Raw genomic sequence first — 15465 nt, 5'->3', positions numbered from 1 at the left:
GCGAATCCGGGACCACACAAAGAACAAAAATCCGGTTATCGAAAAAATCAACCGTAAGAGAAACCGAAAAGAAAAAATATGGAGAAACTTTCCAGGGCGCATATACATTACACCCCATCCACCTTCATTTCATTTCATTTGATTCCATCTCACCTGCCAATCATATACTAATCCTTCACACGCACGAACACATACAACGATGCTCAAGTCCCTTTTCGGCCTATCGAAACACAGTCGAGCCTTCCGCCGAATGATGATCTTGGAGCTCCGGCCCAAGCAAGTAGCGCACATTCGCAATTTTTCAGAAACACGCTCGGCGATGGAACAACAACAAGCTACAAAATTCGAAGCTGCGAAACGGTTCATCAAGAACGCCCACATCGAAGAGTCGGCAGAGGCCAACAAGGTCTTGAAAGTGATGAGGAAAGCTGGCGCGCTTTCGGTTTTGGTTGTGTTTGCTTCTGTGGGCTATGCGGTCTTCCTAGAGAACTTCAGCAAGCCCAATGCTGCTTTGGTCGAAGAGATGGAAGGTGAGGAGGAATACATGCCGCAGTTGAGTCAGGATATACGGTATAAGCAGAAAGGCAAAGTTTGAACCTTGAACGTGTTGGTTTTTTTCCTGGGTGGGTTGTTTTCAGTTTTTTCTTTTTTTTTTTTTTGGTTTTTCCTTTTATGTTTTGTAAATAGGTTTGGATATTACATGGGTGTTTTTTTTTGAAACGATTGACTTCCTGCTCTTCTTTTGTCTTCCAAGTGGTCTGTTGCTTGGATGATGAATGACGAGTGCTGATGGTGGTGGCGGTGGTATAAAAGCGAACTTCGAGCCAATTGCACGACCGACCCCCTGGTGGCTCTTCCCCAATCATCGCATCTCTCCAATGTATGTGTGGCTTAGTAATATCTTATGTGATGGGGAAAGCCTTTGGAAGAAAGCTTTCATGAGACTTGTGGCCAATCTATTCCCACATATAGGGCATAGCAATCCAACTTCCCCCAGAGTCCCAGCTTGTGTGGTATAAAACCCTCTTTGCCGAAAAAGAAAGCTACGAACTACTTCTTTTCATATAGAGCAAGCACCTGCCAGTTGCAAAAAAAAAAAAAAATCAAGACTCATTACTAGAAACCCCCGATAGACTTCATTCAACAAAGTGAAAAAATCGCCAACTTCAAATAATGTATAGACAAATTGCTAGAACTACAATTGCTCGCCAAGCAACAAGAGCGCCATTCACAAGAACGTTCCGCTTAAATGCATCGTCATCCTCAACCTCTTCCTCCGCGGGAGTTAACAGCAAGTTTTTGGTTGGCTCAATCATACCCTTGGCTATGGCAATTGGATACTATACCGCCGGTTCCAGGCTCGTTGAAAATGAAAGTGTCGCCGAGGCAATCAGAAACGACTTCAAAGAAGGCGACGCAGCAGCAGATGTGCAGCAGCAGTTGTTCTCCGACGAGCAAACGAGATTGCAGAAGCAGAAAAGCAAGGAAGAGATTGCCAAGATTGAAGACAAGAAGAAACAAAACACCAAGGAGGCCAGCGGCACGGACTCCAGGGACATCGCAGTCGACTCCGATATCAGGGAAAAGGCATCGAAGGAGTTGGACACTGATAATACCAGACACGCTAATAGCGACCCTAGACAAGTCGAAGCTCGGGCCGTGAAGAAGGAAGAGATTAGATCGGACAAGCAATCTAGTGACGAATCGAAGCAAGAGGCTGCCTACAACCCGGACACTGGCGAGATCAATTGGGATTGTCCTTGCTTGGGCGGCATGGCGCATGGTACGTGCGGCGAAGAGTTTAAACAGGCATTTTCGTGCTTTGTATTCTCCGAAACGGAACCCAAGGGGATCGACTGTATAAAGAAGTTTGAAAATATGAGATCTTGCTTTAAACAACATCCAGATGAGTATAAGGAAGAGTTGTTTCAAGATGACCATGAGTTGGATAATGAAGCTGTCGAGCATGTCGTTTTGGAAACTGCTGAGCCTGCAGTGCAACAGATTGAAGGTGCTGTTGAAGAAGGCAAGTTGAAGCCTAAACAAAAGTAAGAAAACGAACCATCACAACCCCGTCCCCTTGTAGCCGCCTATAGAAGTCTAATGCAACAAAAAAAAATATTACTTATTAAATTCTTCAATTATCGCCATCATCTTCATGATGCATGTTGTATGTGCACCGTTGAACCGTCTGGTAAAAGTGGGCCCTAACATCCACATTTCTGGGCACTTGCATCCCCACCACGGCTCTTGGGGTTCAAATCCACGCGAAAGGAATCCAACGACTGCTGCCTCAGTAAACTATTCAGTATGTCCCTGCCCACCTGCGCAACTCTCAAAAAAACACGTTCAACTTGCCCATAATGTTTCGCGCTAACTTCAAATAGATCGCATTGCCAGTCGGAAACATAGTCCCCCACGTTAACCAGCGACGCCAACGCCGATGAGCTCGAAAGGATATCGGAGATCTCGTCCTTATCGACTACTCGCGCCAGTTTCAGTTTGTCCAATTTGTTGCCTACGACTACAACGGCGGGGTGCGCCACGTGACAGTGCTCTTTGAACCGTGCGAACCAATCCTTGAGGCTGAGGACCGACTCGTAGTTTGTTATATCGTAGACGAGGACGCATACGTCGGCGCCGCGGTAGAATGCTTGCGAGATGGAGTTGAAGCGTTCTTGCCCTGCGGTATCCCAGATTTGCAAATTGACGGCGTCGGCCTCTGGTTCTTCGTGTTGTTGTTGGCTGGGGGGAAGTTTCAATGTGGTAGTGAGGTAGTCTCCACCGATGGTGGCCTTGTACGAGTTTGAGAACATGTGGTGGACAAACTGCGACCGCAAACTCGTCTTGCCTACTCCCAGATCGCCCAATAGCACCACTTTCAACGTTGGTGTCTGTTCTGCTGAACCCGAACCCCGTGACGACCCCGCGGTTTCCAGCCGTTGCGGTGCACGATGCTGATGATCACTGTCCATCCTGGATGTTTTTGCTTTTTTTTTTTTTTTTTATTTCATGAAATCTCGTCCTATCTTGAAGAAAGTGTCCAACTGCAACTGGAATGCCAAAGACGTGTTATGTAGGTCAATCAAGTGTCTTCAAGTGTCCCTTCCAGGGCCATGTTTTGTCGTATACATACCAATCCCAGGTTGCAACTTCACACTCACACTCACACTCACAATTCTCGCTTCTGTTTATCTTTCAACATCACCAAAAAAAGATAGGTTTTGTTGCTACGTAACCTTCCCGCCTCTCCGCCCAAATCAGCCTCACCATTCCTCCTAGAAGAACAACCAGCAAGCAAAGATGAAGGTCTACTACATCGGCATAATAAAAACAGCAGGCGCCAAAGCCCTCGAGCTAACATCGTCAAAGGACCTCACGCAGTTCTCCTTCTTTGAACGCAACGGCGTCTCGCAATTCATGACCTTTTTCGCAGAGACAATCGCGCAACGCACCAACGCCGGCCAAAGACAAAGCGTCGAAGAAGGGAACTACGTAGGCCACACATACACGCGCGCCGAAGGCATCTCGGGGGTAATCATCACGGACAAGGAATACCCCGTGAGACCCGCATACACCTTGATCAACAAGATCCTAGATGAATATTTGAGCATTCACCCCAAGTCGCAATGGCAAGACTTGGAGGTGACGAATGGCAGTTTGAATTATCTGCAGTTGGAGGTGTATTTGAAGAAGTACCAGGACCCTGCGCAGGCGGACTCGATTATGAAGGTGCAGCAGGAGTTGGACGACACCAAGGTTGTGTTGCATAAGACGATTGAAGGCGTGTTGCAGAGGGGGGAGAAGTTGGATACCTTGGTTGATAAGTCCGAGGCGTTGAGTAGCTCGTCTCGTATGTTTTACAAGCAGGCAAAGAAGACGAATTCGTGTTGCATCATCATGTGAGGTGGGTCTACGCGAAATCTTGAGATCTTGAGGGGGGGGGAGGAAGAGGAGGAGGATAGAAACGGAATATTTAATTGCGACTTCATTGTGTTTTCATTGTGTTTTCATTGTGTTTTCATTGTATTTTCATCTTGGTTTATTTTGGGCTAGTACTAATACAAGTATATATTTTGATGAAAACAATCTTATCTTCTGGCGGTTGTATTTTTACACTTTTATATATATATCTCTATTGAATCTCTATTTACATCCCAAATATAGCAAGGTGGGAGGAGGAAATGATGGCACTCCACTTGTTTTTTTTTTTAGGCAAAGTTTCGTTAGAATAAAAAAAAATCAATCAAAAGAGCTCATAAATTGGCTTGCTTAACCATGTCAAATGCTTTCAAGAGTTTGCGTCTGGCACCCAAAGCAGCAACTCCTTTTTGCTCCAACTCAGCGTCATCCAACTCAACGAGCTCTTTCCACTGCATGTCTTTTAAAAACTCGGTGTATTTATGCAATCGAAGCAACTTCAACCACGCGGGGATATTGTTTAACAACTCTAAACTGGCAACTTCACTCGGCAACGAAGTAGTGCCGCTGCCGCTGCCGCCTTGACTATTGATCGAGCTAGTTGAATTGTTCTGATGCTGCATTTGCACCGAGGACACGGGAGACGAAACGCGCTTTCTTAATCCCATCGAGGAATTGAAATTGGCCGATTTCTGCTGCGCGTTGGAGTTGACGGGCACAGAAGAAGAATGCATCCCTCGCTTGAGCGAGTCTTCATAGTTGAACGCGCTAAGAGGGCCCAGATTGTGATGATGGTGATGGTGATGGTGGTGGTTGAGATTGAGGAGATTGTTCGACCCATCGACTCTGAAATGATCCAAATTCAGGGCCAAGTCCCCCAGCTGTTGCTGCTGTTGTGACTGGTGATGACGTTGTTGATTGTGATTGTTTTTGTTATTGTTATTGTTATTGTTATTGTTATTGTTATTGTTATTGTTATTGTTGTTATGGTGATTATTATGAGAGTTCCAGTGTCCATATCTCTTATGGCTATCCAATGCTACTCTCGAATTGATGGTTTGCAACGCACCAAGTTTCAACGCCGCGCTGGACATGTCGTTGGTTTCATCCTGATGAAGACCATTGAACCCCGCTTGGTTGTGGGATTGCGGGTTGGGTTGGTAGTATTGCTGCTGTTGTTGCTGTTGCTGTTGTTGGGATTGTTGTTGTTGCTGTTGTTGGGATTGTTGGGATTGTTGCTGGGGTTGTTGTTGGTGTTGGCTGCTGAGATACGGCGACCCATAGCTCGCTTGAGGATTAACCGCCGCAGCCAATTGCAAAAAGTTGGTCTTTTCATACAAATGCGAAGTGGGCGATTTGGATCTCTCAAAATGGTTGGCACCACTAGCCGCTTTCTGGTTGTTGTGAACAAAAGGGTCAGCCGAGCGCGGTCTAGCGATTCCCCGATCAATATTCAAATACTGATTAGTATGAACTTGAGGCGGCGACTGGAAATGGTTATTGATTCTACTAGCTGTAGGTTGCTTGTAGCTCGAACCTTGATCATTGATGGACAAGTTTTCCATCCGCGAGGCGAAATCCAAACCATATTGATTAACAAAAGGGGAGCCCAGAAACTGACTTGGCTGTGGTTGTTGCTGTTGTTGTAGATCAACCGGCGAGTTCAAATGAGCATTCAATTTCGATTGGAAAGCAAGCAAGATATCAAGAGGCAAGCTAGCACTCAAGTAATCAATCATCAGGATCGTATCTTGAGGGTTCAAATTCTCAATCCAGTTGCTGAAAACAAGCAAGTCCAGATAAAAATTGGATTGCGCAGGGATCTGAGCAGTCGTGGTGGCGGTAGTTTGAGCCGGGATATCAAATTGTGCAGTGGTGGCTAAATGCAGAGTACCATAATTGGAAAACCCATGGCCCGGCTTGTTGAAAATACTGGCATAGTCTGTGGCGCTCTGGGGTCTATCCGGGATCGGCCTTGTAGAACCCAACAAGCTGTTCAACTGCGGATTCGACGCTGCTATTTGCGGCGTAGGCGACAAGGAGTTGACTGCCCTCAAGTTGACGTGGTTAAACGCAGACATGGGCGAAGCGGTGAATTTAGCGGCAGCCGGTGCTACTAAGTTATTTGGGTTCGCGCTGATATGTCTCGGCGCCGTCAGCTGTAGCAGAACCCCTAGCAGTTGTTGCTGCTGCTGCTGCTGCTTGAGAAACTCATCTTCGTCGTGTCCCAACTTGTTCCCTTGGTCGAGTGCGTGATTCAGCAGCGAGATGCCACTTTGAGAAAGCCTCTGATTGCTCAAGTCCAAATCCAACAAGGTCTCCAACTCATGTTGCAATTTCGAGCCCACGCTCTGTTGTCTAGCAGCATGATAATCTGCTGTAGAAGACAAAACCTGGCTTTCATTTCCAAAGTCCATAGCCTCTGTCTTGAACTGTTTGCAATACAAAAGAGTCTGTATCTGTGTACGTAAATATACGTGTTTAAAGCACCCACACCCGAGTAGATCTATTCACTAAACAAAGACGACGACGACTGTGACGGTGTCGGTGTTGAGCATATACTGGGTGCCTGGAGTGCGATGAGGTGTTTCCAAAATGCCAAAAGGGAAAAAGGGGAGGTGTGTGTCCACGCACTGCTGCTGTCGCTACTGCTGCTCCTGAACCTGAAAACCTGCACTTAGACTCCGCGGTAGAACTTCTACCAGAGAGCCAGCAGGTGGTAGCGGCGCCGGAGCAAAAAAGGAAAAAAGAGCAGAAGCCGCAGCAACAACAACAGCGGCAGAGACTCGTAATGACAAAAAGAGGCGGAGGAAGGGAGTGGGGGGAGAGGATTACAGCTAGCAAGCTGGCAAGTGTTGGCAGTGTAGGGCACGCAATTCTCGAACCAGGGACACTGTCATTGATTTCTTTCCCAAACGCAGGAAATATTTTTGGTCCCTGTTGGTGCGTGATGGTGATGTGTCGCTTCTTCCAGCCACCGCCAAAAATGGCGGCACGTGCACGACCTATTCTTTTGTCGCCCTATGAGTGAATCCTATTCGCTGGCTCCCCCCGTTTGCGGTGGAGTTTCGAGGACAGAGAGACGACCCTAGTGTGGCAGCAGTCAGTTAATCTGTCAGTTGGGACGACTGCAGTGAAGGCGTGAAGGGGACGGTGGGAAAATGCGACTTCTGTTTACTGCTACAGGTACTCCTCGTGAGAAGTCCAAAATGCTCCTCTTGTCATCAATAAACGTAACACTCTATTAAAATTGTGCGAAAATTTTTTTTCTTAACAAAAACAAAGGTCAAATAACCAACAAAGCTATAAAAGATTCTCTGCACCTTTCCCATTCTATTGCAATCAATCAGCAATATTCAATTCAGGTCAACTCAGTTGAGTGGAGTTCAGTTGGTTGCTTTTTACCTTGGTGTGTTCCTTTTCTCTTCCTTGCCAATATTTCTTGTTTTCCTTTATGATTTCACACGCAAAATCCAAGGGAGGATACAATTTGCTGATGTTGTTGAACAAGTTCTCAGCAAATGTTCCAATAAAGAACAACTGCCCCTTTGGAATCAAGGGGTACCGTAACACAATCTTGTCGATCTCTGTGGGCATGGTCTCGTAGACGATTTCTTCTTTTTCAAAATATCCAATGATAGACAGCAGATCGCTGTCATCGGTGAGATCTTCGCTATTGGCAGTCTTGTTGTTGTTATTTTTGTTTTTGCTTTTCTCATTGTAGTTGTTGTTGTTGTTGTTGTTGGTACTGCCGCTGGTTTCCTCTGAATCATTGAGTGACCGAATCAAAGCTTCAAGTTGTGAAACCTCGTCAAACTCTCGCTGTAAAACCACCGCCCATTGCGAGGAGATTTTCAAGGGACGCGCCACGTTGGAAATATCGGCCGACTTGATCAATAACGCCGCCATGAGCTTCAACTTGGAGTCGCTGCATGACCCATCGCTATTCTGGCCTCCCTCTTGGGACCAAGTTTTCAATTCATGTAGATAGTCAAAGTGGTTAGACATATCAGTAGCAATGATGGCCACACTAATGATATCCTGAATCGTTAATTTCGAGGCCAGCGAGATTTTCGTGGCAAGCAAGCTAGGCCAATATAGCACAAGTATCTTGTTGATGAAAATGGATGCATGATACGATTCCAACACGGAACGGTCGTTGTAAATAAGCGAGATTGGTGCTTTGTGTTGAATCAAAAAATTATTAGTGATACCTGGGTGGGCCACATCGTGACCCAATGCAGACACTAGCAATGCTAAGCTTTGTATGGGGTTTATTCGACAGTGGTTGCCCGTGGGCCGAGGTAGCTCTCGCAATATTTCTTTCAAATCAACTTCAAACTCGCCAATGGCGTCATCGTCATCTTTGAAATCTCCCAATTTGAGACAGAAGTAGAAACAAGCTTGTAATACATCGACAGCATGGCGGAAATTATGGAACGGGTTGCCATTTCTATAGCTTTCGCGAACAAGAAAAATAAGCAAAAACAATTCATTATCCGTTGGTATCGTTAGTTTATCAGCAAACTGGAATCTTCGTTCTTGGCCGGTTTTGGTTTTGGCAAAGTCCAATTCGATTTGCTTAAGGACAAATTTCAACATGGCAAAAGCGCAAAAGATCAAATCGTCATTATTGAGTTCGTGAGCCGGGAAAGACCAATCGCCAATGATAGCCGAAAGATGAGCAAAGTGCTGGGGCAGTTGGTTCGACAATAGTTTGACAAAATCAATCTCCTGGGTCAACAAGTGCTTGATGTGGATCAATAGTTTGCTGGATTTGTTGGTCCTGGTGACGTTCTTGTGGAGTAGTTGGGTCATTGTCGGTACTCGTTCGCCTCGCCACTGCAAGATCTCTTCTTCCAAGTCCCTGTCTATCCTCGAGGTAGTTTTCGAAGCGGTGTTTAACGTGGCCTCGACCGTCTCGGTCCAAGCACCTATTCTTGATATTCTATTATGTACGGTTGAGGCGATGGCGTCTGAATCTCTCTGGCTCCGCAAATGGCTGCTGACATCGCAAATGACAAATAGACAATGATGGCCAAAAAAATAGTCTAGAAGAATGCATTTTTCTCGGAAAGCTAGCTTCTCCAACGAAGAAGCAAAAGCAGCGGATTTTCCCTGCGAGTTTTGTCGCTGCTCCCGACCTTCTTCCTGTTCTTCATCTTCATCAGGTTTGAGAACCACGATAATGGGGTGATTGCAGTCGGTTTCATCATTGCCCTTTTTGAACAAATGTACACACAAGTCTTTAAACTGGTTGAAATGGAACCTCTTCTTTGGTTGTGGGTTGAGTTTGGATATCCTATACTTGAAATCTGGTATATCTTGAACTAATGATAGAATCTCCAACATGGTAAGTTACAACAGCACAAACACTAACACTAACACTAACACTAACACTAACAATAATGGTGGTGGTGGTAGTTTCTCAAGGTAGAAATGAGGGGTGGTGAAAAAAAAAACCAAAAAAAAAACGTACTAAGTAGCCTTCAACGGCAGCAGTGATTCTCTTTTTCAAATGGGCAAACTAGAACCTAGTTATCTGTGTGTGTGTATGTGTGTGTCTGTCTGCTCGAGCTAAGATGTGAGTATGTAAAGATGTCAAGATGTAAAGATATGGCAAAATCTCTCAGTTGAAGGAGCAGATTTTTATCGCAACGAGTAGATAGTAGATATATTGCAGAGTAGTTTGGTCTTGGCTGTGGTTGCGGCTGTGGTTGAAGTTGAAGTTGTGGTTTTTGGGCTCGAGGTTCGAGTAAGCTATACAAATACTTTCTGGTGATGAATGAATGATGGATGGCTACGGTGCCTTTTTGTAGTTTACCACCACGAAACGAAATATAAAAATAAATAAAAAAAAAATTATCAAGAGTGAAGAAGAAATTCACCAACAAAACCCACTGAGGTTATTATTACATTTCGTGCTCGCTTTCCGTCCCCCTCCAGCGCAGAAGTCACCAGCTTTCACCTCGTCGTTGCAGCTGTACCATCACCAAAATAAATATATATATATGTAAAAAGGCAAACAACAAGCAACAGGCGACCCTGCAATCTGCAATCTCCAATCTGCAATGCCATAAAGTCGAATGATCCAGGAGAGCACAGCAGGGAAAAAAACAAAAGACAGAAAAAAAAAAAAACCGTTTTATTGCATTCTTCTTGTTGGCGTGTTGGCATATGACATGTACAATCAGCTGGCTCCCTCGATATTCCAGAGGACGATTATCCCGACTTTTCTCACGTTGAATACACGTTCTTGAGAAGGAGGTGGAGGAGGTAAAGGAGGAGAAGACCACCCTTCTCGATTAACTAGATCTCAACGATATGTACGTTTTTAAACCAACTCTAATGCGCATGCACTGTCCCCCTCTACCACCCCCCAAAACAACACAGAGTGCTTTTGGGCGGAAATAAAATATATATACTGGCCTCTCGTGACGAGCAATCCAATCCAATCAAACCGTCACATGAGAGAGGGGAACTCCGAGAGACATATGTCAAAAGATGTGAAACCAAAAAAAAAAAAAAAAAAAAAAAAACTCCATTTGTAACCATAACTTGCAGAGTATGGGGGTTGGCGGAGAGGGAAGTGGAGGGGAAGAACGGGGTGTTGGCAGCTTCAAATGACATGAACTTGAATCGACCTGCTGGGGCAACTTACGAGGGTTGACCCACGGCGAAACAACTGAAAATAAACCGCTGGTTAGGGGTAGGAAAAAAAAAAAGAAAGAAAGAAAGTAGGCTTTTTTTCTCTAAAAAAGTGAAACTGGTTTCAACTGGTTTCAACTGTTTTTGAACTAACTCTTTGGTTACGACGCCCTTTCCACCTCCTCTCCGCGGGATGCGTTGAGACAAAACAGCAATTCAATCAAAGAGGATAGACAGATTGCAAGTGGTAGGGCTCTAATTTTAAATCACCACCTGAAAGCGTAAATTATGTACATATCTACAAGCAAACACAGCGGAGACACATGAGGCACCCAACCCCCCACCGCCACCTTCAACTGTCGCTATCTCTAACCGGCGTCAACAATGCAGCTAAAAAGCAAAAAAGAAAAACAAAAAACCTCCGCTAACGTGAGCCCATCATCGCTGTTTAACCTGACCAAAACGCTACAGTTCTAATTGCAATTGCTTATGTAGCGAGAGAGAGAGAAAAAAACCCCGCCTGCATCAACAGCAACACCTTTTTGCAACTTACTTGACACGGTTTTGACATTACAGGGCTTGAATTGAGCTAACCTCATAATTCATTCGCCTTAACCTTGGGAACCCTGCTTCACCACACAAACGGCCAGCACCAGTTGATTCTGCACGGCATTCATTGCTGTTCAGAATATAGATACTAGTCTCGCATTCATTCCAACCTAGCTGGCCAAGTTTATTATAATTGCAACTAGTTGTTGTTGCTGATGTCTGGTACGAGAGGAGAAGGCAAAAAGGAGGAGGAGCAGCAGTAGAAGGGGCAAGGCTGCGCTGCACTTTATACCTTATCTTGCGTTCTTTTATTTTTTTGTTGTTGGCTCCCATTTCTTTTCTGGCAAAGTTGGTCAAAATTGCAGCAATAGATCCCCCGTAACGCAAACCAGGCAAAACCTTACAGCTTGTGCAGCAGCAGCTACTACTACAGCTCGGCTTTCGACCTACTTCTCCCCGTTCCCTTTCCGTCACGGGTAATTTCTACCTTAGTTACGCTCTCTGCACAGTCCTGGATATGCATTTCTCTGAAGTCGAAGCTGAAGCAAAAGGGAAACATCTCGTATTAAAGTTCAAGGAACCCCTCTTGGAAATCTCAACGGCCATCGCAACCGTTATGATCCAGCTTGGCGCGCGCGGTCCAAGCAGCAAACCAAAAAGAAGAAAGAACGACGGATAAATTTTGCGCGTGTCTCCCGTCTGCGGCTGGCTGACTCTTTTTTTTTTTTTTTTTGCTGCTGCTGCTGCTGATGCTGGTTTCCCGTGCTCTGCATGCCGGTGCGTTCCAGCCAAGTGATGAAACAACCAACCAACAAACATCACTTACTGAAAAGACCCCAACATCGACAATTGCCATACGAGCAGCAATAGAACCAAAAATGAAAAAAAATCGTTTTTTTTTTGTTTTGTAATTGTGGCTACGCTATGCTCGTACTTGCCATTTCTCCTCTTTATATTTTTCTTACTTCTTATTTTTTTAATTTGATAGAAAACGGTTTTTTAACAAAATTTTTTAGGAGATGCAAGTGGGTGGTGGGCAATTGTCGGTCCAGCTTTGCGTTTCTTCATGCCCGATTGGGGCAACCCAGCACCACCAACAATCCACAACTGGAAGAAATAAAATATACTCACTTGGCCAACCACGTGAAGAAACGTCTTGCGCCAGAAGATAAAATTGAAGGCACACGGAATTGGCACATGTGAGATAATCCCGCCTCAATTTGGGTTTCTATGCAACTTACGAGGTTTGGCATAGATGGAAGAAAAAGGGTGTTAGCGCCGGACTTCAACTTCCGGTCCCCGTAGAACATCAAAAAAGAAATCTAGAAACCAATAAACAAACATACGAGTCCAATGACAATGTGCTCTTCCTTCCCTCTTCTCTCCCCCAGCATAGGCAAAAAGTAGATCGACCATAAGAGATGAAAGAAGGAGGGGGGAACGGCGTTGATGACTCCTCACGTGCAAAACTTCAAGATCGTGCGGCATCACGTGACTGTCGCAACAAACCCAGCACCGTACACAAATTCGCACAAGCAAGCCTCATACGTCCAAACCCAAATTTACGAGATTCAAAGTTTGAACAATCTAGACCGCCAACAATAAAACTCAGAGGGTATACGAACGTGAAAAAATACGTTTGTTGATGAATGCTCACAACTTGCGCAATTGCGCGCTTCCTTCTACTCTAGTTTTCTAGCATATTAAAGCGATGCAGCGGTGCTTGTTCAGTCGGGATAACCCCCGGCGTTGCACCGCTTTGACTTCTTCCAACCACGAAATAAATTGCAATTTGCGAATTGCCAGAGATACACGTAGAACAATCGACGAGTAGAGATAAAGTCATGGTCATTAATAATTATTCCTTTTGTAGACGAGGGGGGAGGCTGTTTTATATAAAGTACCAAATAGCAGCTAAAACAGCAACTAGTCCGGCAACAAAACAATTCACCCGGATTAACTTCTGATTCCGCTGACTCTTCTTATGCTGGATGAGCTTACTGTTGATATCCTCCAACAAGTCCAATTTGCCGCTCATCTCAACATTGATCAAATGCTTGTGATGTTGGATTATATCCTTGTAATACACAGACTTGTTTTCAAGCTCTTGCAAGTCCAGGGCAACTTGGTTTAATCGCGTCACGTTGCGCGTGATTTCCTCCTTATGCTTATCGGCAGTCACTTGCAAATTCGAGCTCAATTCATGCTTCATCTTGGCGATGTCGCCCTTGAGCAAGTCAAGATAACTCGTGATCAACTCAAGTTGAACCAACGAAGGGTTCTCCACCGGTGAAAAGAGTATCGCTTTTTGCTTCATCATTAATTTCTCCAGAATCACCGACATGATATTAACCAACGGCTCATAGGGATTATGCTTATTCTTGTCGTTGCCGCTCTTCTCGATATTGTCAATGATGTTGTCAATGTTTAATAAGTAATTGACCAATCTATCATTCTCTATAATTTGTTTCTCATCATATCGAAATTCAAATCCGCCGCTATCCAAGATCGAATAAACGATGGCTTCGCTGGATTCCAAATTCAATGGCATATTCTTACATTCGCTCTTGTCCTCGTCTAAAGGATCGTCTTCGCCTTGAATCTCAACGCTCTTGTCGTTTTTCCGCTGCAGCAACGGTGGTTCGGGCCATTTGAATTTGCGCTCTTCCTGTCGGGGTGTAGTTCGTCCACTTCCACCTCCACTTCCCCCATTAATAACATTATTATTGTTATTGTTATTGTTGCTGTTGCTGTTGCTGTTGTTGTTGGGCTGTTGCAACTGTAACGAAGATAAAAACTCCCGGTTTAAACTCGTAGCAATGGAATTTAAAGGCGATCCCGACCCCAAGTTGAGTTTGCCCAGATCCTGCTTAAAAAACTGATCAACAAGTCGATTCTTCAGATCGGTGCGTGAATGCGTGCTGGTTTTAGCTACAGCGTGCGACGATCCATTTCGATAGCTGGTGAAATCAACAAAGCTGCCATTGTTGACATTGGGATTGACTCCCTTTTTCAAATCTCGAAGAAATCGAGGACTAGTCAATAGCTCATAATTATTCGGCGGTGACTCGAGCATCCCACCACCACCACCACCACCATTCTTGTTTCGATCACCATTTGCTGCTAAGTTCTTCATCGAAATACCCGAATTCTTGCTACTTGCTAGCGAGCCATTGAAATCGTTGAAATCTTCTCCATTTTTCAATCTTCTAATCTGGCCACTCTGTTTTCTATCATAGTTGAAATAACCACCACCACCATTATTAGAATCATCTAGACTTGAACCAAGTGGTGGCGTAGTGGGTAAATGTAGTTTCGACCCACTGCTATTAGAACGCGAGTGATGACCCATGCTGATGCCCAAGTTCCTCAAATTATCACTAGACTTGGAAAAAAAGTTATTATTATTAGTAGTAGTAGTAGTGCCCGCAGGAGTCTGAGAGGATGGACTCGATATATTCAAGAGATTTGTCGATGAAGTCGATCTTCGATCCTTGTGGTTTAGATTCAAGCTAGTCAAGTTCGTCTCTGATTGATTTTTCAGCTTGAACAAACTAGATAGCCGATTGCCTGAATTGGGTGATCGCTGTAGCTTTGCCGACTGCTGAGGAGATCGCGGTATACTCGATGACAGTGATTTCAATTCAGCTGCATTTAACAACGTTTGCTTCTGTAGATTGTTTTTGGGTGGTTTGAGTGACGTTGGCGAAGCAATGGACGATTTCAGTTTAGGTATTCGTGGCCTTGCCTCGATGGGTTCACTAGCGTTGTTACTACCACTACTGGTGTTATTTCCTCCATAGAAATCTTTTTTATCACTGGACGATGACGATACACCATTATTGGTCTTGGTGTTGTCGTTGGGTTCTAGGGTATCAGAAGCATCAGTATTCGAGTTATTAAGGTTTCCAAGAGCAGCAGCTGTAGTAGTGTCACAGTTGTTATGTGAGGAGTTTAATTCATCCACTTCACCTAAACTTTTAAACTCGAGAGAGTTTTCTTGAAAATATCCATCTAATGATCCAGTGTGATTGCCACTCATATAACTCGGAGTGGGTTTAGTGGTAGTTGGTTTGGCGCTGGTGTTGGTGTTAGGTGTTGATCCTTCGTTATCAAAAAGATCAACCATTCTTGGTGATGGCACACGTTGTTGCTTCAGTGGCAGTCGTTTCTGTGACGTCATTGTGTTTGACTGCAAGCTATCGCTATCCGCAACAGTGGTGGTGGTGGTAGTACTAGATGAGCCACTTCTGCTTGGTTCTTTTCCAACTGTCATAACTTCATTTTATTCTTGATGTTGGACTCTAGAAACGTGGAGTATTTTTCAGAAAGCCCGTTGCTGCTAAT

The 15465-nt window shown here is 44.7% G+C and overlaps 7 protein-coding genes across 7 annotated transcripts; 3 read left to right on the top strand and 4 right to left on the bottom strand. All coding sequences in view use genetic code 12, as the record gives it.

Annotated features, from left to right (window-relative positions):
• Positions 1-199: 199 nt before the first annotated feature.
• On the top strand, positions 200-595 carry LODBEIA_P29030 (uncharacterized protein; the record flags this gene model as incomplete). Its single annotated transcript, XM_066972954.1, has 1 exon — positions 200-595. One exon carries the CDS (start codon positions 200-202, stop codon positions 593-595), a length of 396 nt encoding a protein of 131 aa, XP_066829841.1.
• Positions 596-1173: 578 nt separating this feature from the next.
• On the top strand, positions 1174-2052 carry LODBEIA_P29020 (uncharacterized protein; the record flags this gene model as incomplete). The annotated part of the gene is made up of 1 exon (XM_066972953.1): positions 1174-2052. The coding sequence occupies one exon, from the start codon at positions 1174-1176 to the stop codon at positions 2050-2052; it is 879 nt and encodes a 292-aa protein (XP_066829840.1).
• A 155-nt stretch (positions 2053-2207) lies between these two features.
• Positions 2208-2975, bottom strand: LODBEIA_P29010 (uncharacterized protein; the record flags this gene model as incomplete). Its single annotated transcript, XM_066972952.1, has 1 exon — positions 2208-2975. The coding sequence occupies one exon, from the start codon at positions 2973-2975 to the stop codon at positions 2208-2210; it is 768 nt and encodes a 255-aa protein (XP_066829839.1).
• Positions 2976-3303: 328 nt separating this feature from the next.
• LODBEIA_P29000 (uncharacterized protein) lies at positions 3304-3906 on the top strand (the record flags this gene model as incomplete). Its single annotated transcript, XM_066972951.1, has 1 exon — positions 3304-3906. One exon carries the CDS (start codon positions 3304-3306, stop codon positions 3904-3906), a length of 603 nt encoding a protein of 200 aa, XP_066829838.1.
• A 350-nt stretch (positions 3907-4256) lies between these two features.
• LODBEIA_P28990 (uncharacterized protein) lies at positions 4257-6338 on the bottom strand (the record flags this gene model as incomplete). The annotated part of the gene is made up of 1 exon (XM_066972948.1): positions 4257-6338. The coding sequence occupies one exon, from the start codon at positions 6336-6338 to the stop codon at positions 4257-4259; it is 2082 nt and encodes a 693-aa protein (XP_066829837.1).
• A 949-nt stretch (positions 6339-7287) lies between these two features.
• On the bottom strand, positions 7288-9273 carry LODBEIA_P28980 (uncharacterized protein; the record flags this gene model as incomplete). Its single annotated transcript, XM_066972947.1, has 1 exon — positions 7288-9273. The coding sequence occupies one exon, from the start codon at positions 9271-9273 to the stop codon at positions 7288-7290; it is 1986 nt and encodes a 661-aa protein (XP_066829836.1).
• A 3736-nt stretch (positions 9274-13009) lies between these two features.
• Positions 13010-15301, bottom strand: LODBEIA_P28970 (uncharacterized protein; the record flags this gene model as incomplete). The annotated part of the gene is made up of 1 exon (XM_066972946.1): positions 13010-15301. One exon carries the CDS (start codon positions 15299-15301, stop codon positions 13010-13012), a length of 2292 nt encoding a protein of 763 aa, XP_066829835.1.
• Positions 15302-15465: the final 164 nt, after the last annotated feature.

This window comes from Lodderomyces beijingensis (genome assembly GCF_963989305.1).
Source record: "Lodderomyces beijingensis strain CBS 14171 genome assembly, chromosome: 3".
Lineage (NCBI taxonomy): Eukaryota > Fungi > Ascomycota > Pichiomycetes > Serinales > Debaryomycetaceae > Lodderomyces > Lodderomyces beijingensis.
The sequence above is the reverse complement of the archived record's forward strand: the minus strand, read 5'-3'. Positions and strand labels throughout refer to the sequence as shown.